Source organism: Nerophis lumbriciformis, linkage group LG19 (assembly GCF_033978685.3).
Source record: "Nerophis lumbriciformis linkage group LG19, RoL_Nlum_v2.1, whole genome shotgun sequence".
NCBI classification, from domain to species: Eukaryota; Metazoa; Chordata; class Actinopteri; order Syngnathiformes; family Syngnathidae; genus Nerophis; species Nerophis lumbriciformis.
In genome coordinates, this window is record NC_084566.2 from 23856295 (window position 1) to 23878890 (window position 22596).

General features: G+C 41.3%; 1 protein-coding gene across 4 annotated transcripts in view; it reads right to left on the minus strand.

Moving 5' to 3' along the window:
- amph (amphiphysin) overlaps positions 1 to 22596 on the minus strand; it is a 52985-nt gene that overhangs the window by 16979 nt on the left and 13410 nt on the right. For 3 of the 4 annotated variants that reach the window (XM_061979253.2, XM_061979251.2, XM_061979250.2), the window contains exons 7-14: positions 14145 to 14230; positions 9253 to 9328; positions 9058 to 9140; positions 6679 to 6817; positions 1158 to 1277; positions 999 to 1082; positions 547 to 573; positions 193 to 210 (exon numbers count right to left, since the gene is read on the minus strand). In XM_061979253.2, coding sequence (XP_061835237.1) covers positions 193 to 210; positions 547 to 573; positions 999 to 1082; positions 1158 to 1277; positions 6679 to 6817; positions 9058 to 9140; positions 9253 to 9328; positions 14145 to 14230 — 633 coding nt within the window. The remainder of the gene's footprint in view (positions 1 to 192; positions 211 to 546; positions 574 to 998; positions 1083 to 1157; positions 1278 to 6678; positions 6818 to 9057; positions 9141 to 9252; positions 9329 to 14144; positions 14231 to 22596) is intronic. The other variant, XM_061979252.2, reaches the window with a different exon arrangement.

Here is a 22596-nt window from a genome sequence, read left to right on the forward strand (position 1 = left end):
ACTTTTACTAAAATATGGACTTTTGTCGAGACTGGAACCCATTATACATATTTACATTCTTTCTTTTGGAGAAATTTGCTTCAATATACAAACTATTGTATTTACAAACACTGTTCAATAACAAATTCAATTTGGTAATCGAGATTCCACTGTACAACAAAAGAGTGTACATTGAAAGAGATGTGTACTTACAGTCTTGGACGGCTGCGCCTTGAAAAAAATAAATAAGAGGGATTTTAGAATGCCGTTTATAGCGTCCAGTCTAAAACACACCTGTGCAATAATTTTGTCTAATCAGCATCATGATATGCCACACATTGGTTATCTCAGCAAAGGAGAACAGTGGTCACACACGCAGACTTAGATTTGTCAACAATGTTTGAATATAGGATGTTTGTGTACATAGAACAACCTTTTATGAGTTAATCTCATGAAAGATGGGAGCAAAAACAAAAGTTTTGTGTTTATAATATTGTTGAGTGTAATATCATGTTTTAATTGACATATGCAGATAAACGTCTACATCATAGATCAAAGGGTACTCACCGACCACGTATCCCAAGGCACTGCAGTCTGGGGATACACACAAGTAATGTTACCACTTCATGTACCATTCCAATAAATAAGACTATTATGGATAGTCTATGATGATAAATATGGAGATGATCAATAGAAGGATGCTCAATAAGGAACATATCTATAAGGCAGACACAAAATAAGATGATCTTTAACAGTCCCACAGTGACGACACTAATGACTAACCCTTAACCTTAGTCAATTGCGTCTATCATCTTTACTGACTCAACCAGTTTTCAAAACAAAACAGTCAGGTTTATTTGAAGATATGATTTTTGAAAACCTGATTAAAGGTGTGGTTCAAAATCAAAGTCAAACAATAACACGCACACAACACACAGGCTAAAATACAAACATACAATAAATCCATGCCACTTTTTGCTTCATCCAATTAGTTCTGATTACAAGCACAACGTGCTAACCTGCGGTATTGGTGACACACTTTCATCTGCCTGGAAGGCGTCAAAGTCCAGATCGAGAAGAGATTCTCCAGGCCGCTCATTGGGCTGTGGACAAGGCGTGACAAACAGTTAATAAGGCAATGAGTATCAATGCTCATTTTTTGTCAAGGGTTGGAAGACCTGTGATGGAGACGGTGCAGGTAAGAACTCTCCTCCAAACAGGTCGATGATCTGCTCCTCCACCACCTCCTTGGAAGGTGTGACTTTGGGGGGCGGAGGCACCGGGGGGCCCTTTTTCAGCTGCCAATCAACAAGGACAAGATGGGATTTAAAGACATTATCACGTCTTCACTTTTTATGGTGCATGTAATTATTCAATCCCTTGTTCTTACCACAGCCTCTATGAGAGATTTCTCAGGACATTGAATGCACCGTGACTGGAATGTTCAAGTTGTCTTACAGTAGAAGACGCTTCGCCTCTCATCTGAGCAGGTTTCATCAGATCATGCTCACAGACTAAATAAGACTCAAGTCTGAGTAGATGTTGCTGGGTCCAGAGTATGTATCCTCTAAGACAGGGACATGCCCAAACAAGAATAATTTCGACCGTTGTTAAGATACAATGGAGTGAGCCAGCATGACAAAACTCACAGATACTTTGGATTCATCACCATCCTTGCAGACTAAAGTTGTCCTTTCTGGTCTGTGAGCACAAACTGATGAAGCCTGCTCATAAGCGAGGCGGAACGTCTTCTAAGACAATCTGTACAGTCCAGTTGCAATCAATTCAATGCCCTAAGACTACAATTACCTGATAAATGAAAATATTCACAGGAATGTCTATGAGGGAATCCTGGGCTCCGTTTACACTGGCCACCAAATACATTTTTTTTGTCTTCAAGTGACACCGATCGTATAGTTTTTTGGCAGCCAAAAACGCTCCAAAGTGCTTCAAATCTGCTATTTTTGCATCAGATTTGAGCCACATTAGGAGGTAGTTCAAATCAGTTTGGAATCTGGTCTTTCCAAACGACAAAGCGACCTCTTTGCTACTTTTACCTCATCTCTGGTCGCTATGTAATTTGTCTGCGCAGCACGGTCACTTTCCATTTTGCAATTCTCTTCTTCCTCCTCCAGCAGTTGTTTTCCATTATCTGCCTACTTCCTCTACACAACAGCCACGGCACAAACCTTCCAACAAGCTAATCGGTGGCGTCCACGTTTTCTCGTGTAGTGGAGACCTATTTGTTCATTCACGAAATCCAGTCAACTTCCTTTGTTTTCACTTTATCGAACTGGCAACATTGGGGCCTGTGCGTGTTTACCGGAGTCTGATAAAGATCACATTTACTTGTCAACTAAACAGTCAGCTGGAAAAAAATCAGATTCGGAAAAAAATCAGATTTGGTGGACGTTCGCCTGCAGTGTAAAGGTAGTCTTACACAAAGGATTCAGGATGCTGAAACTTCTAACTGCTTTCTATCTATTTGTTTTCTATTTTAGTTCCATACCTTGCAGCTGGGTTACAGTAGTTTAACTGAAACTCCCCCACCCAAAAAACTAGACAACTCGGATAAATGTTGAGAAAGTGTTCACACTGCTAATCACCAATGGTAACAACCAAAGTAATAGTAGGCGGGACTGAGGGTTTAGCAATGTAACAAGAAGTTTGCTTCCTCGACTCACACACGGGTAGGATGGAAACAAGACAGGACAACAACACACATTTGTTCTACAACAATGGTTCCCAAACGACAAGTGATTTAAACACATCTGTCGACACACTCTGAATTATGAATGACTAGCGATCTCTTAGGTTACAATCGCCCCTTGCAACTTAGAGCTTCAAATTTTGCGGCTTTATCACGTTTTTTAAAGCAATTTTCACGTATTTTCCGACCTAAATGAAGTGTTAATTATGTCTTATATGTATCACAGTCAGTAATTGTCTTATTTTCTATTGATAGGTTGTGAGAATCAAAATATATATAATCACTTGGATTCGAGGGGAATTTAATTTCATTTTTCATTATAAGTGGGAAATAAAACTGTTGATGCCCAATATTTTACCTCGCCAATAACACATCTCCACATTGGTGGGTCTTTGACGTGAGCGATGCCAAACAACTGGGGTAACAACGCGTAGCTAATAGCACCTCTATGCTTTCTTTGCCGTGACGAGCCACTTAATAATGTTAATGACTCATGTTTATAGGGCTCTAATTAAGTTAAAAAACATATTTAGAAGGTTGTAAACAGTTTTTTTTAAGATCTAACTGAAAATATTTGATCTATAAGTAAGAATCCTACATTACAAAAATGTATTTACCAGTCAAGTCCAGAACCAATTAGACGCGTACCGTACACGCGAAGAGGGAAAAGAGCGTACGTTGTTTAGACATTACGAACCTATCCAAAGGATCATTTGATCAAACTAAGACCATTTTGAATCATCAAATAACAGCTTTTAGATCTGCGAGAAAAGAAGATACATGATCTGAACCATCAGGTGAATAATCACCAAGTTTAAAGGGCCACTAAACATCCATCCATCCATCCATCCATCCATCCATCCATCTTCTTCCGCTTATCCGAGGTCGGGTCGCGGGGGCAGCAGCCTAAGCAGGGAAGCCCAGACTTCCCTCTCCCCAGCCACTTCGTCCAGCTCCTCCCGGGGGATCCCGAGGCGTTCCCAGGCCAGCCGGGAGACATAGTCTTCCCAACGTGTCCTGGGTCTTCCCCGTGGCCTCCTACCGGTCGGACGTGCCCTAAACACCTCCCGAGGGAGGCGATCGGGTGGCATCCTGACCAGATGCCCGAACCACCTCATCTGGCTCCTCTCGATGTGGAGGAGCAGCGGCTTTACTTTGAGCTCCCCCCGGATGACAGAGCTTCTCACCCTATCTCTAAGGGAGAGCCCTGCCACCCGGTGGAGGAAACTAATTTCGGCCGCTTGTACCCGTGATCTTGTCCTTTCGGTCATAACCCAAAGCTCATGACCATAGGTGAGGATGGGAACGTAGATCGACCGGTAAATTGAGAGCTTTGCCTTCCGGCTCAGTTCCTTCTTCACCACAACGGATCGATACAGCGTCCGCATTACTGAAGATGCCGCACCGATCCGCCTGTCGATCTCACGATCCACTCTTCCCTCACTCGTGAACAAGACTCCGAGGTACTTGAACTCCTCCACTTGGGGCAGGGTCTCCTCCCCAACCCGAAGATGGCATTCCACCCTTTTCCGGGCGAGAACCATGGACTCGGACTTGGAGGTGCTGATTCTCATCCCAGTCGCTTCACACTCGGCTGCGTACCGATCCAGCGAGAGCTGAAGATCCTGGCCAGATGAAGCCATCAGGACCACATCATCTGCAAAAAGCAGAGACCTAATCCTGCAGCCACCAAACCGGATCCCCTCAACGCCTTGACTGTGCCTAGAAATTCTGTCCATAAAAGTTATGAACAGAATCGGTGACAAAGGGCAGCCTTGGCGCAGTCCAACCCTCACTGGAAACGTGTCCGACTTACTGCCGGCAATGCGGACCAAGCTCTGACACTGATCATACAGGGAGCGGACCGCCAAAATCAGACAGTCCGATACCCCGTACTCTCTGAGCACTCCCCACAGGACCTCCCGAGGGACACGGTCGAATGCCTTCTCCAAGTCCACAAAGCACATGTAGACTGGTTGGGCAAACTCCCATGCACCCTCAAGGACCCTGCCGAGAGTATAGAGCTGGTCCACAGTTCCACGACCAGGACGAAAACCACACTGATCCTCCTGAATCCGAGGTTCGACTATCCGGCGTAGCCTCCTCTCCAGTACACCTGAATAGACCTTACCGGGAAGGCTGAGGAGTGTGATCCCACGATAGTTAGAACACACCCTCCGGTTCCCCTTCTTAAAGAGAGGAACCACCACCCCGGTCTGTCAATCCAGAGGTACCGCCCCCGATGTCCACGCGATGCACTTATTAGTTCGGGACATAAAAATGATTGATCCAGGTAAAATGTCCCCCAAAACTGACACAGTACCAATCAATCAATCAATCTTTATTTATATAGCCCTAAATCACAAGTGTCTCAAAGGGCTGCACAAGCCACAACGACATCCTCGGTACAAAGCCCACACACACAGTAGTGGTTTTAGGCTTATTTTCTTACGACTTTCAGCACATTTTGAAACCTCTAAAATGTGGGCGGGCCTGCATCAGCCTACAGAAGACTAGGGGCAATTTTTTATTGTGTAATATGTGTCTTCATCCCAAATCATGTTATTTTCGCGCAGAATTTGAAGGATTTATCAAATATGGCTGCCAGATGCATTGTTGCAGGTTTTACCAATACAACTAAAGGAGGGGTCAGACTGCATCATTTCCAAATAATGGGAATATGAGGAAAGTATGGAGCGAGACGAATGTCATTTGTAGAAATAATCTTAATGACTCTGACTTCGAAGAAGAAGGATTTTGGTCAGAGATGGAAAAAATTCAAAAGAATCAAGCCAAATGCAGTCCTGAAAATCAGAAGAACCCTTGAGGGCAGAAAGACTGTGTCAGAACTGAGAAAGAAAAGCAGACCTGGCACTCAAAAACGAGAGAAAAGAAAGTAGCCCGCCAATGTTCTATTTTGTGTCTTCTTCTACTGATGATTTCCTCAAGATGCTTGAGGAAATGCTGGTAGAGCATGGCTATGATGTCTATGGAAGAGAAGATGGAAGAGCAGGCAAGTCTGGAAATGGCGATTCTCTTTTTTTTTTTTTTTTGCTCAGAATTTGTTCCATATCATTTTGAAGTAATCATGGACAAGGGCAACAAAACATGCAATGACGTATTCAAAAAAATAGTTCTCCATGTCTTTATCCACACTGTCTACACGGGAAAATAGGCTACAGTTCTATAGATGACGTCACACCAAGAGGGGGCGGGCATATCGACTGCGATGGAAAGCGGGCGTTTCAAGTACAGTTAGTTATCTATTGATTACGCAAAAACAAATTAATATCATGGGAAATGACTGTAAGATTCGTTTTCAGGAGCAAAAAATACATGAAGAAAGTGTTAGTGACATTGTGGTCATCTGGACGCTATGGGTCCTTTAAGCTTGGTCAATCACTCTTACTTCCATTATATATATCGATTGAGTTTATTTGATTTGATTGTCAACTCATTTTATTGTCATGAAACTAGTGAAAGGTGGATTGTTCAAATCAAAAAAATGAGAGATTGCAAACATTTAAGGTCAGAGCCAACTTTCCGTCTCAACAAGATGCTGGCCGGGTGTGGAGAAAATGGGAACCAGAGTTCTAGAAGCGGCATATTCCCAAACATATTTGTCCAAATGGTTTTGACAAACATGTTAATGCCACCAATGACTCGTCACAGGCCTTCAGTTAATTGTACTAATGTATCATTAATATGATCAGTTAACACAAACCCAATAATGCGACATTTTCACTCACCATCCAACAGATGTGCAGCAGAGAAGAAAGTTATACAAGTACAACATTTAGAATCAGTGCCATGCTAGCATGCTAATACAAGTTTGTTCAAAACGTGTTAGCGTTATGTCGCCTTACCTTTAGGGGTTAACATTACATTCCAAATGTGTGATCTCATTGATAAGATTCATCATTTCATTCCTTTTTCCATGCTTGAGATTAGAGCAGAGTTTCATCTTTTCATGCATTTGATTGATTTACCTGTACTGGAGATTTGGGCCGCGGGGGTCCAGGAGAGACTGGTCGAAGCATATGATTGTAACTGGCATCTGGACTCTCAGGAGGACTCTCTTCTTCCGGTGGTGAGGGCGTCCGAGCGAGTCGCAGCGGCCCTGAATCACTGAGGGACCCACATGAACACACACCTGACCTTAATGACAAGACACTTGTCATTTCAATTCATGTATATGTCACCTAAACCAAACTAGTTACCAGGTACCAGAGATCAGGGAGGTGTGCCGAGTTTGGTATTTAGATAGGCACCCACTAAATTCCATCAGTACTATCAGGTATCGTTTAACAATCAAACGGTTCCACTATTCCAGGGGTCGGCAACCCAAAATGTTGAAAGAGCCTTATTGGACCAAAAATACAAAAACACATCTGTCTGGAGCCACAAAAAATTAAAAGCCATATTACATACAGATAGTGTGTCATGAGATATACATTGAATTAAGAGGACTTAAAGGAAACTAAATGAGCTCAAATATAGCTACAAATGAGGCATAATTATGCAATATGTACATATAGCTAGCCTAAATAGCATGTTAGCATCGATTAGCTCGCAGTCATGCAGTGACCAAATATGTCTGATTAGCACTCCACACAAGTCAATGACATCAACAAAACTCACCTTTGTGGATTCATGCACAACGTTAAAAGTTTGGTGGACAACATGAGACAGAAAAAGAAGTGGCATAAAACACGTCCTAGAAAGTCGCAGAAAGATATACATGTAAACAAACTAAGGTGAGTTCAAGGACTGCCAAAATTAGTAGGACAAAACGGCGCTCGCCAAATACTCGAATCAGTGAAGCATGTTTAATATAAACAGTGTGCTTTATAACAATTAGGGAGGTTTGTGTCATGTTTGTCCTCCTACAGAAACCATATTAAAACAAAATTATTATTTTTTTCCCCTCAACTTTTTCCATTTTTCATACATTTTTGAAAAAGCTCCAGAGAGCCACTAGGGCGGCGCTAAAGAGCTGCATGCGGCTCTAGAGCAGCGGGTTGCCAACCCCTGCACTATTCGATATCGGTAGCGGACTAAACACCGGCTCAAACACTTGGCTCTTCCACTGCCTCTTAGAAATATTGCGATCTTCAATGCCAACAAAGCAAGCATGCCTGATAGACAACACTCAAATGTTAAGTAAGGCACCCCTTTTCTAAAACGTGCTAGCTTGATGCTAATTTACACTGGCTTTAACATATACATGCTAGTGACTAGCATTAGCGATTTTACATGGCGATTTCAACACCTCCAAATTTGGTGATGAAAACTACAACTAAGATGCAAATTGCAATTAAGCAGCTGGTGCGTGATAAGTACAATACTTACATAATAAACACTTTGTAGGGTGCCACAAAAAACAAACACATTGAGCTTCATGGAAAAGACTACTTCCTAACTAGGCAATACATTCACTACGTGGGCAAATTACGGCCTGCGGGCCGCATCCGGCCGGTTAAAATTTTCAATCCGGCCCGCTGGACATCTTTAAATCATTTTTCTCGACCTTTAACATCGAAACTGTGGCCGCTATTATGATGTGCAGTGCTGTTTTCAAATTACCTTGAGTCTTTAAATGGTTGGTGTTTTGAGTGATATACGTGTTATTACGGTATTCAACATCACAGCGGCTCAGATGAGGCACCAAGCAGGGGTTTGTTTCCAGAGGAGCCAGCCTGAAACGTGGTTGTCAGGGACAGGCGCAGAAGCAGATTTTTGCAACAGAACCTTTTTTCCACCAGAGACCGGTTTATTGTATGCATTATTTTCACAGACCGGCTGTCTACGTGTGGTAGATAAAAACAGCAAAAAAAATGAGCATGAATAATTTGCCTTTGGCTACAATCTGGCACATTAACATTTTATATGTCCATTATTGTGCACTGTCCTATGTACTAAAACAAAAGAGTTGTAATGTACATCTATTAACAAGCTTGGTGTGTTTAGTGAGGACAGGCGAAAGTTACGTCGGAGAAAATGCGGTCGTTTATAATTATCGTTTCTGTGCGCCCTGGTAGGAAATGCGTCACGGTCCCGGGACCGATGGTTGGGGACCACTGTATTAGAGGTAAAAAAACAAAGGTTATGAAAAGCAAAAACATTTGTTTTCTTTTTATTACAACTACTTTCTCTAAAATATGCATTGAGGCTACAGTATATATAGTTTGTTTTATACAATTATTTGATGAATGAAACTAATTAATCGATAGATTACTGGATTACTAAAATAATCGATAGCTGTGGCCCTAATCATACATTAACGTGATGTGAGTGTTTGTGTGCATGATTGATTACGGGAGTTACTGTACTTATGATACTTAGTTTATCAATAGGATTGTTGTCACCTTGGTGCTCCTTGGATGGTGAACATTTTGTCAGCATGTTGTTCGCTAAGTTGCATCATCACTTCATACAGCTGCTTACACACCTGCAGATGCAAGGTTACATCATGAGGGCCACATGACCACAGAAAACCGCAAACGTCAGTCTGCATTGACACTTGGGTTATTAAAATGATGGTTCGAAAGCTTCACCCTCACCAGAGAAATCTCCCGGTGAAATCTGGCCTCTAAGCTCGTCACGCTCTTAAAAGTGCTGATGTAGAATCCAACTCGGCTGAAAAGCACAAAAGATTAAATACACAATTTGAGCAAATCATTCAAATCATTGAACTTGCATATTTGTTGTTTGCAGTGACGTGCGGTGAGGTTCATGACTGGTGAGGCACTGACTTCATCACAGTCAGATTTACAAACATATGAACCCTAAATAGTATCTTATTCACCATTTGATTGGCAGCAGTTAACGGGTTATGTTTAAAAGCTCATATCAGCATTCTTCCCTGCTTGGCACTCAGCCTCAAGAGTTGAAATTGGGGGTTAAATCACCAAAAATGATTCCCGGGCGCGGCGCCGCTGCTGCCCACTGCTCCCCTCACCTCCCAGGGGGGTGATCAAGGGGATGGGTCAAATGCAGAGGACAAATTTCACCACACCTAATGTGTGTGTGACAATCATTGGTACTTTAACTCAACTTTAACTTTACACATACAAACTGTAGCACACAAAAAAGCACATTTAATAAAAAACGTTATTATGGTCTTACCTTTACTTATAAATGAAGTCCATGCGCCGCTCCTTTTGAACAAACGCATCGATAACTTGTTTATAGAAGTCTTCCTTATCTTTCTTCAGTTTTAAAAGTCTCTCTGTATCGGTGGAGATCGTCCTTTAAGTATTACCTCCTGCTTCGATTGAAAGTCCAGTTTAGAAAACTGTTTTATTTTAGATTTGTAATCCTCCATGTTAATAGTCCAGGCAAGAGGAAAAAATAAACGATCGCTGCTAACTGTTGCTGCTTGTTGTCACTTACTCTGCAGCCATGTAGTCGCAAAAATGATCTCTGGGATCACTAGCGCCCTCTACCACCAGGAGGCGGGATTACTGCGAGCCTCAGCCAGTGCGTCTTCGCAGCAGTTTTATGATCGCTCAGCACAAGAAATACGTTACACACATACAGTTGTTGACAAAATACACTGTACATTATATACCTCAGCTAACTAAACTATGGAAATGTATAATATAATTCACATAGCAATACGGTCTCACTGCACAGCAGGCCAGCAGTTAGCCGAGTCATTGTGCAATCCATGGTGAGGCTCAACGCAGTGACGTGCCTCAACTGGCTGGTGACTCAACGCAAGTCTCTTCTCAGTATTTGAACGGCAAATGTGAAAATTCAGCGATTTTGAATAAAAATGATCTAAAACTGGTGAAGTTAAATGGAAAATAACTTTATAGTATAATCACTGGATACATATAACAATTTAATTTTTTTTTTTTCTTTTAACATTTTTTTTTTTTTCCATAATGGAACGTGAGGCCCCGCCTCACCTGCCTCCCCTGACTGCACGTCACTGGTTGTTTGATTTATAAAAATCAAAACTTGACAATTTAGCACCACCGTCCATTCCCTTAAATACCGTACTAACAAAGGGCCCGAATCTCCCGTGCACCTAAGGGGAAAAACTGCACAGTTGCGCCTACGCGCCAAAATTAACAATAAGGTGCTCTGGGTGAAGCAACCCTAAAAGGTGGGTGTTCCCAGTCAAGTATGGCTTTCCGCGTATTCTCCCATCAGAGAGAGTATGGCCAGACAATCTCCTCACGTGACTACAGGGCACTAACCTGACTCTCGCCAGATCCTTGTAGTTCGCTGAGCTCCACACAAAGATCTGGCTCGAGGGCATAGCAAACTCCTTCAAGATAGCAAAAAATAATGAACCAATCAGGATCGCCGGGCGGGATTTCATAGATGTGACGTAGCGCCGAAGCAACTGTTTGATTCAAACAACAATGGCGTGTGCTGACATTGATTCTGCATATTTTCTTTGCACAAACGACATCGATCGTCTACTGACATTGCTGCGTTGTTTCAGTAAAAGTTCTCTAACTTCTCGCTCTGTCGTTATCCAATATGTCGGCTGTTCTGCTTTGCATTTCCAAGCGTCGCTCTCATCAGCGTCACGGATTGATTTCGATGTGAGTGGTTGAAGTAGCACATCATTCAAGATAAGGACAAGTGGTTTATCCAATCACATACAATGATTTTTTTTTACAAGGCCCCGCCTTCTGAAATACATCTCCTATTGAGAACTCCCAGATCCTTGTGTGGAGCTCAGCAAACTACAAGGATCTGGCGAGAGTCAGGTTAACAGGGCACCATGTTTGGGACCAACTCTGAAACCGAGTTCGTCCATACTCTCTCTATAGACGGCCCTTGTGTATGCCACTCTTAATAAAATGATAAAAGATGACTTCCAGAAAGTTGGAGAAACGTGGAAACAATATAAAAAAGGCTATAATACCACTCTGAATTAACAACCAAAAACCAAAACGCACATCAGTGGCTTTGGTTCTGTATGTGTGCGAGAGAAGGAGGGCGTGAAAACGCCGTAACGTAAAATGACCGCGCATATTTACCGTGTTTGGACATCCAGGGACCAACACATGTTTAAATCAGGTAACGATTTCTGCTGAACCGTGAGGCCATCATTGAACTATGTGACTATTTAATAGAAAATACTTACTGAATTGTCTATGAGACAATGATCATTAATATTTACTTTGTTGAACTAATGCGCAGGCTGCTTTCGGACACAACTTCACCACAATGATCAGCAAGAATGTAGCAAGCAGAATAATAGAAACATGTAACCAGTTGTACTGTCAAACAGTCACGGTCCACTTCACACATAAACACATACGCACATTCTTGTATTTGTTACCTTCTTGAGACCTCCGAATTTTTTTTATTTACAACATTAATAATATATACATACTATGCAAATATAAAAAAGGTAAGCTTTTAGTAATTTTTTGTTTGTAATTGGTTTTAATCTTCATTATTTACTTCAAGTTATTACAGTATGTCTCTAGATCAGTGGTTCTTAACCTTGTTGGAGGTACCTAACCCCACCAGTTTCATATGCGCATTCACCGAACCCTTCTTTAGTGAAAAATAAATTTAAAAAATTTTTCAAATTCAAGACAAATGTATATGTTTTTGGTAACACTTTAGTATGGGGAACATATTCTAAGTAACAAAGACTTAATTTAGAGTTATTTGGACACTAAGGGAACAGATTCTAAGTAACAAAGACTTTTTAGGTTAGGGTTAGGGTTAGAGGGTTAGGACCAGGGTTAGAGGGTTAGGGTTATAATAAGGCCATGCCGAATAAGGCATTAATAAGTACTTAATAATGACTAGTTAAGAGCCAATATGTTACTAATTTGCACGTTAATGAGCAACTATTTAATGGTGAATATGTTCCCCATACTAAAGTGTTACCATGTTTTTTTACTGGTGCACAAAATGAACCGTGCATGAACATCACCTTGTTCAAAGAACAAAACCAACACAGTGCATAAACTCACAACAAATTACACACGTGCAAATCAGTCTGACTTCTGCTGTTGCCGCATCCGTAATACGCCGATAGGGAGAAGTTTTTATTTACCAGATGAGTCGGGTGTGTCTTGACCTCCGCCGTACCCCTGAGCCCGACTCACCGAACCCCTAGGGTTCGATCGAACCCAGGTTAAGAACCACTGCTCTAGGTACTTATTTATATATATATTTTAATTAATTTTGGCCCCTGGGGGGCGCATTTCAATTTCTTACACACTTGTTATTACATATGTTGGCCAGAGGGGGAGCACTTCAATTTTTTACACACACTAGTTATTTCATATATTGACCAGAGGGGGAGCACTTCTTTTTGGCACCTCCCTAATTTTGATAGATTTCACCATCAGGGGTACAAATGAGACATTTTCTATTAGATGCAATGGTTTTCCGTATTGGGACCATAATATCGGTCCTAACTTGTTCACCGGTCCTCTTATGGAAGGTACTTTTCCTTGTTGATGTATCAAGAATGGTAGAAATACAAGAAAACACACACACACACACACACACACACACACACACACACACACACACACACACACACAAACAGCTGCCCAAGCTCCTCCTGATGCGGTCACGGCTTGACAAACATTTGTATTAAACAGAACTATAAACATCACCAATAACATCCGGGTGGCTACAATAACAAGTGCCGTAAAGTTTCAGCTACAAAGTTACTATTTACATCCGGACAAGAAGAGGACAATGTTGTTGTAGCATGCATGCATACACACATCACATCACCATGACGACACACACACACACACACACACACACACACACACACACACACACACACACACACACACACACACACAACAAAAAGCCCAAACAAGGATTGGCATTCGCAAAGGAGTACAATGTAGTCGAATATTCTTCTTGGTGAAAGGCGCACGTCAATCGAACTTCTTAGTCCTTCACTGTGCTTTATCTTTTGCATGGATTTTAATACCATTTGCAAGTGTCAGGAAAACTTCATTTTCGCATAATTTTCCCACCCCCCGACTTAAAAAAAGACATCATGGCAAAGCCCGACTATTTAGTTACCGAATCACATTAGCACGCCTTCTTTCGCAACTTACGCATGTATCTCCTTTATGCAGGGTGGGCGTGTCTGCAGTCGAGATGGGAGAATACAAATAAGAGAAACGTGCTTAACTCCAAGCGTGTAGAGAAACACTTGAGCGCAAACGGGAGAGTAGGGCCCTAAATGCGTATATGCACAATATCTTGCTAAATATTTCTTAATGATAAAACTCATCAACTTCTCTTGTCTCTAAACACTGATTATGCCTGTCATTATGATGATCAAATCAGGATTATCATTGTTGTGTTGCCTGGCAATAATACTTCATTTAGAATTCAAGCGAAATCGGAAGAATCCCTTCCAGAGTTTGTTGGCCTGATTGTGTATTTCTTTGCAACGCTGAGGTGACGTAGGAATGCATTAGATGAGACTAGCCTGTCCCAAAGGGTTGGTAGTTCATCCTGCAGACCAACATTGAGATCGTCAAACACTCTCTGGGCTTTTCTCAGCTCATCATCGGCCTGCAAAACAAAAACACATCTGATATAAATAAAATGTCATATCTAAGATCTGTTTGACAAGCATGAGGTGTAGCATAATAGGTGGCGTAGCTTGATGATGCAGCCACACAGACGCTCCTTTTCAACTTGTAGCAAAGGTGAAGACTTCCAACTGTGTCTGGGGCTTTCAACAGTAAAAATGAGCAAAATGTAACCAGATTTATGATCAATAATGTCCACTATGAATTTGCCATTGTGTCGTCACGTTTTTTCTCATTTATAAGTGTTCTCAACCAAGAAAGGCAGCCATTTCCAAAGCAAAAGTAAACAGATAATAAAGCATGACACCACATTTTAATTGGTCATCGTCAATCAATTATAGCATGAACAATTGTTTGGTTGCAGAGGGAGAGGGGGAAAGGTGAGCCAAGAGGCCAAATGACGCAAAGACGCATATCCTGGCTTTGAAAGGCCAACACAAGCCTGACTTTTCTCTCTGGCTGATCAAGGATGTTAAATACATCTATCCTGAGCTGATGAAAACATGTTTTTGTAACGATACACAATATTAGTTGTGTACATAGTCAACCATTTTCAACTGCCTGAAGCCTTTCCTGGCTTACAGGGGAATAATTATTTATAACCAGTGTTTAGAAAATGACTTTGAAAACATAATTAATTATTAGGGGAAGTAATTATTGCGTCACTTTAAACAAAATCTTCAAATGCATGGCATATACAGTTGAGATGTTTCATGAGACCAGAGTGACGCCAGCACCAAGACAGAGTAGCATTAGCTTAGCTGTGTTTGTTAGCAGTTTGCGGGGAGTGAAGTCAGGTCAGTGGAATCTTTTCAATGGATTGTGCTAGTTAAAGGCCTACTGAAACCCGCTACTACCGACCACGCAGTCTGATAGTTTATATATCAATGATGAAATCTTAACATTGCAACACATGCCAATACGGCCGGGTTAGCTTACTAACGTGCAATTTTAAATTTTGCGCAAAATATCCTGCTGAAAACGTCTCGGTATGATGACGTCAGGGCGTGACGTCACGGATTGTAGAGGACATTTTGGGACAGCATGGTGGCCAGCTATTAAGTCGTTATGTTTTCATCGCAAAATTCCACAGTATTCTGGACATCTGTGTTGGTGAATCTTTTGCAATTTGTTCAATGAACAATGGAGACAGCAAAGAAGAAAGCTGTAGGTGGGAAGTGGTGTATTGCGGCAGGTGTTGTGTCGGATAACGCACCCCCGCCGTAGAATGCACCCCTTGACTGTTGTGCCGGATAACACAGCCGGTGTTTCATTGTTTACATTCCCGAAAGATGACAGTCAAGCTTTACCATTGGCCTGTGGAGAACTGGGACAACAGAGACTCTTACCAGGAGGACTTTGAGTTGGATACGCAGACGCGGTACCGTGAGTACGCATGCAGCTGCGGCTTCCAAACATTTGATCGCTTGCCCGTACGTGCCGCTATGTGCATGTCACGTACGTAACTTTGGGGACTTTGGGGAAATATATGTGCTGTAGGAACTTTGGGGAGCTGAACGGTACTTTGGGCTGTGGGATTGAGTGTGTTGTGCAGGTGTTTGAGTTGTATTGGCGGCCTATATGGACTGGAGGGGGGAGGTGTTTGTTATGCGGGATTAATTTGTGGCATATTAAATATAAGCCTGGTTGTGTTGTGGCTAATAGAGTATATATATGTCTTGTGTTTATTTACTGTTTTAGTAATTCCCAGCTGAATATCAGGTCCCACTCGCCTCTCACAGCATCTGAATCGCTCCCACTGCCCTCTAGTCCTTCACTCTCACTTTCCTCATCCACGAATCTTTCATCCTCGCTCAAATTAATGGGGGAATCATCGCTTTCTCGGTCCGAATCGCTCTCGCTGCTGGCCATGATTGTAAACAATGTGCAGATGTGAGGAGCTCTACAACCGGTGACGTCACGCGCATATCGTCTGCTACTTCCGGTACAGGCAAGGCCTTTTTATCAGCGACCAAAAGTTGCAAACTTTATCGTCGATGTTCTCTACTAAATCCTTTCAGCAAAAATATGGCAATATCGCGAAATGATCAAGTATGACACATACAATGGACCTGCTATCCCCGTTTAAATAAGAAAATTGCATTTCAGTAGGCCTTTAATGAAGAGATTGAATGTGCTTCAATGGCATTAGTCTCCTCGTCCACAAACGGGTATTTTATAATTGTAAGCTTGTCACTTCAATCATTGATTTGTTGCTCATTATTTCCTCAAATTAGTAGCGTGTATGTGCGCGTGAACTTACATGTTGTGTGATGTTGCCTCCTTTTATTAGTGTATTGGTGGTTTGTGCTTGAATTAGTAAAAACAATATTTCATGCATTAAACCTGCTGTGCTTCTGACGCTGTTTTGTTGACATACAACCACATCAAATGTGGCGTGCCACGTAACATCGAACGTCTTGCTAGCAGCGTTGTATTGTACATAAAAGTAATTAATTACATTTCCCATTACTTTAACTAGAAAAGAGTAATGTATTTAGTAACACTGTTATCATATAACGCTGTTTTTCTGAACGCTGTTTACTATTTCACTACATTTATCTTTGTAGTGATACATTTGTGCATGAGTTTTTTGAAGTGTACATTTTATATTTGCATTATAACTTATAAAATGGATGTATTATACGATACACACAAAATGGAAATCGCTCCAACTCTGATTGTAGGTTTTTGGGTGATTTTAGGCACTATATCAAAATAAATAAATAGATGTACAGCACACATGTGAGGTTGAACTGGAAAGAAACCAATGCAGGCAAGATAAAGTTCATAAAGTGACACAAAGGTCAACAAAAAATAAGCCTGGACTCCAAAAGGGCTAATAACAATTGTGAATTGGCGCTACACAAGTAACACTTACTTAACTTTCACTCATTTTATTTGTGAATTTTTATGTGAATGTGCCAATGAAATGAATTAAATAATAGTTAGTAACAAATCAGTAATAAAAGGAATGTTTTTTCACCTTTCTGTCTTTTTCCTGCAAACATGTTATTCATTCATTCCTGTCATTATAATTAGGGTTGTCTTCAATTTAGGATTTTCATAGTATAATTTGCTAGATTTTCTCATCGTCGACAATAAGTACAATCTATGGCCTTGCTTGCTTCTAAGAGAAATAAACAGATGGTGATGATATGTAAAACCGTATACTGACTGGTTACGAATCGTCAAATCTTAGATTACTTGAAGACAGACCCATTGCAGTTTATTCCACAAAGCACCAAAATTCAGCTTAAAGAGGAACTGCAGTTTTTTTTTTTCGCTTTTCATTCACAATCCTTATGTGAGACAAGTAAACATACGTATTTCTCTTAATATATATAAATAATCAACACTCGCAATAGATGGCTAACAATGCAGATAATAGGATTTATTTTAATGCGCCTATAAAGCGCTCTAAAAACATCATCAAGGTTTTATATAGTGTGCATGCTGTAAGTGTATATATAATGTTGTAACAGACCTATTTGTGATCAAATAGAATAGAAGAGTAGAATGCTTTATTATCATCAAACATGAAAGCATGACGAAAATACAGGTAGCTACTCTGTGAACGCAGTTGAATTACAATATAAACAATAAATAACATGTTAAAAATAAATATATAAATACAAGTAAGAGGAGCAGTGCAACAGTGCATGTTTATTGGAACAGATTCAATATGCTAATGGCCTACGGGTAAAAACTGTTTTTAACGGTTTGTCCTGCTCTTGTGTGATCAAAATATCTTTCTTGATGGCAGCAGGTTGAACAAGTGCTGACCTTTCCTTTGCTCTGCCGAGGCAGCAAGAGCGAGCAATGTCCTCTAGGGAGTGCAGAGGGCAGCCAGTAATCTTCTCCGCTGTCCTGGTCACCCTCTGCAGAGCCTTCCTGTCTGCAGCAGAGCAGGCAGCAAACACATAGTTGCGCAGTACATTAGCACTGGCTTTATGGTAAACCGATAAAAAGATACCTGCAGTTTCGCCTTGAGTTGGTTCTTCCACAGCACAAAAAGGAAATGGAGTCTCTGCTGTGCTGTTTTGACCAGTGCTGAAGTGTTGACAGTCCGTGTGAGGTTCTCTGAGAGGTAAGTTCCCAGGAACTCAAAAGGACGCCACTGTCTCAACACATGCTCTATTTCAGTGTTTTTCAACCTTTCTTGAGCCAAGGCATTTTTTTCATTAAAAAAATACGGAGGCACACCACCAGCAGAAAAGGTTAAAAACTTAAACTCCACCAGGTTGTCGTGCCTTATTTTGAGTTTGTTGTTGTTTGTTTGTAGTGCTTTAGTTCCTGTCTTGCGCTGTTATTTTGGTGACCGTTCCTGTTTTGTTGGTGTTCTCCTGTAGCAGCTTCACGCCTTCCTTTGAGTGGTATTGCCCGCACCTGCTTTGTTCTCGCAATCAAGACTATTTAAGTTGTGCGTACACCATCCTTCTTTGTGGGGACATTGTTGATTGTCATGTCATGTACGGATGTGCTTTGTGGACGCCATCTTTGCTCCACACGCTGTAAGTTTTTGCTGTCATCCAGCATTCTGTTTTTGTTGACTTTGTAGCCAGTTCAGTTTTTCTTTTGTTTTACATAGCCATCCCTATGCATCAGTGCCTTTTCCTAGCGGGACTTGCCTTTTGTTAATTTTTGCTTTAAGCGTTTCATACCTTTTTACCTGCACGCTGCCTCCCGCCGTGCTCTGCATATTGGGATCACGACAAACCATCCGTTCCGACTTCTACAAAGCAATGAACTGCCTGCTGCCACCTACTGATATGGAGTATTACATAGTTACCCTGCCAAGCTCTACACAGCACAGGCACTAGACAACAGCACATTATTATGATTATTGATTTGCAAAAAAACATTTTTTGGACCAATTAGGTGAAGTTGCATAATTTCCCACGGCACACCAGACGATCTCTCACGGCACACTAGTGCAGTGGCTCTCAACCTTTTTTCAGTGATGTACCCCCTGTGAATTTTTTTTAAATTCAAGTACCCCCTAATCTGAGCAAAGCATTTTTGGTTGAAAAAAAGAGATAAAGAAGTAAAATACAGCACTATGTCATCAGTTTCTGATTTATTACATTGTATAACAGTGCAAAATATTGCTCATTTGTAGTGGTCTTTCTTGAACTATTTGGAAAAAAAGATTTAAAAATAACTAAAAACTTGTTGAAAAATAAACAAGTGATTCAATTATAAATGAAGATTTCTACACATAGAAGTAATCATCAACTTAAAGTGCCCTCTTTGGGGATTGTAATAGAGACCCATCTGGATTTATGAACTTAATTCTAAACATTTTTTCACAAAAAAAGAAATCTTTAACATCAATATTTATGGAACATGTCCACAAAAAATCTAGCTGTCAACACTGAATATTGCATTGTTGCATTGTAATGAATGGAATAGCCTACTTGATTTGATGTTCAGTTTATGAACTTACATTCATATTTTGTTGAAGTATTATTCAATAAATATATTTATAAAGGATTTTTGAATTGTTGCTATTTTTGGAATATTTAAAAAAAATCTCACGTACCCCTTGGCATACCTTCAAGTACCCCCAGGGGTACGCGTACCCCCATTTGAGGACCACTGCACTAGTGTGCCGCGGCACAGTGGTTGAAAATCACTGCTCTATTTACTACAAGTGTAGCATGTTCTCCTCTCTGTCTCATAAAACCAGTGACCGTCTCCTTTGTGGTATTCAGCCTCAGGTTGTTCCTGGTGCACCACCCTGCCAGCGCCGGTATTTCCTCTCTGTAGGCTGTTTCATTACCCCCCGTGATCAGGCCCACCACTGTGGTGTCGTCCGTGAACTTGATGATGGTGTTCGAGGAATGAATGGGGACATAGTCATTCGTAGCGCGTACAGGAGGGAGCTCAACATGCTAGTGCTGAGTGACAGGGTGGTGGAGCATAGTTGACCCACCTTAACAACCTGAGGTCGGTTGGTCAGGAAATGTTTTATCCAGGAACAGTTGAGGTGGGGTAGACAAAGGAAGGTCAGTTTCTCCACAAGGATGATGGTATTGAACGCCAAGCTGTAGTCGACGAACAGCATCCTGACATACTGTAGGTATCCGGGTCTTCCAGATGTTCCACAGCTGATTGGAAAGGAGTGGCGATGGCGACTGGTTTGGCCTGAAGGTAAACTCGTGTGGATCAAAGCTTGGGGGAGGCAGGCTTTAATATATTGGAGAACAGGCCTTTCAAAATAATGTATAACCACAGTTGTAAGTGCCACTTGTCACACCTTGTTTTTTCTGTCTTGTGATTTGCATGTTTTAGTTTGAAAAGTAACTCTCCTCTCGTTTCAGGTCACGTGCCCTTCCTTTTGTGTCATCAGTCTGACGTCATCCCGGTTCCCTGATTGGAGGTGAAAGGAAGCTGTCAAAATAAAAGCCTGTCTAAGTTCCCTACTCTGCATCTGAGTCCTATCCTTTTTACCAAGCCTGACACCACTGGTCATTTATGTCTTTTATGGCTGTCCTTTTGGTGACTGAGATGACAATGGCTCCCCTTAAGACAGGAAGGGACTTAGGCTAGTGCCGGGGATTAATTTAATATCTTCTGTCACTACTCCTGCCAGGTGGTCTGCACAGTCCATACAGCTCCTTGCCCAATACGCTATTTGGCCCAGCCGCTTTACGCATGTTTATAGCCTTCAGTTCCCGCTTCACCTGGTGTTCTTGGAGGATGAGCAGTTGAGGACTAGAGGGTAGGAGGCGCATCTGGGGTGTAACTGGTCTGGATGACCCGAAAAGAAGGGATTGAGTTCCTCCTCTAGCGAGTCTTCCGTGTTGTTGGTTACTAATGGTTACTTTTGTAGCTCGTCAGGTGTTGGATGCCTTGCCACACCCGCCGTGAGTCTTTGTTATCCAGGTGCACCTCCAATTTCCTCCTATACTCCACTTTCACAGCCTTAATGCCTCTTTTGAAACCACATCCAACCCTGTTGTATTGCGTTCGTTTTAAGCATTAAAGCGGCACATAGATTTTTTTATAGAGCGCATCAAAACGTTTGCTTTTTCCTTCAACAATAACACTGCTAATCATGGCAGACTTCATGAGAGCCAACGACGACTACTTTGAAACAAATGACGCTCTACAACTAGGGATGTCCGATAATGGCTTTTTGCCGATATCCGATATTCCGATATTGTCCAACTCTTTAATTACCGATACCGATATCAACCGATATATACAGTCGTGGAATTAACACATTATTATGCCTAATTTGGACAACCAGGTATGGTGAAGATAAGGTACTTTTTTTAAAAATTCATAAAATAAAATAAGATAAATAAATTAAAAACATTTTCTTGAATAAAAAAGAAAGTAAAACAATATAAAAACAGTTACATTGAAACTAGTAATTAATGAAAATTTGTAAAATTAACTGTTAAAGGTTAGTACTATTAGTGGACCAGCAGCACGCACAATCATGTGTGCTTACGGACTGTATCCCTTGCAGACTGTATTGATATATATTGACATATAATGTAGGAACCAGAATATTAATAACAGAAAGAAACCACCCTTTTGTGTGAATGAGTGTGAATGAGTGTAAATGGGGGAGGAAGTTTTTTTGGGTCGGTGCACTAATTGTAAGTGTATCTTGTGTTTTTATGGTGATTTAATTTAAAAAAACAAAAACAAAAAAAACCGATACCGATAATTAAAAAAACGATATCGATAATTTCCGATAGTACATTTTAACGCATATTATCGGACATCTCTATCTACAACCTTACCTGTTCAGTGGCCTAGTGGTTAGAGTGTCTGCCGTGAGTTAAAACCCTGGCAGAGTCATACCAAAGACTATAAAAATGGGACCCATTACCTCCCTGCTTGGCACTCAGCATCAAAGGTTGGAATTGGGGGTTAAATCACCTAAATGATTCCCGGGCGCGGCCACCGCTGCTGCTCACTGCTCCCAGGGGGCGAGGGTGATGGGTCAAATGCAGAGGATAATCTCACCACACCTAGTGTGACAATCATTGGTACTTTAACCTTTATATTTTTGAGCCTGAATATAAAGAAGACGCGCTACAAGTTTCAGTGCTAAGCTGATCCAGCTCTAGTGAAACACACTAGGCATCATGTAGCACTATTGCTAAGGGCTAAACAAGAAATACAAACTACTAACATAATAAAAAAAGTCACTTACAGTACAATGTTTGCTCTCACTGGGATGTTGACTGATGGGCTGTTTATATATTTCAGAACAAGACTTGCGTTCCCTGTTTAGATGATGAAGTTGTCTTAATCCAAAAAAGTGGGAGCAAACAACCATTTTGTTGTGTCTTCCTTGCGATGTCTTCAGGTCAAAAGTGA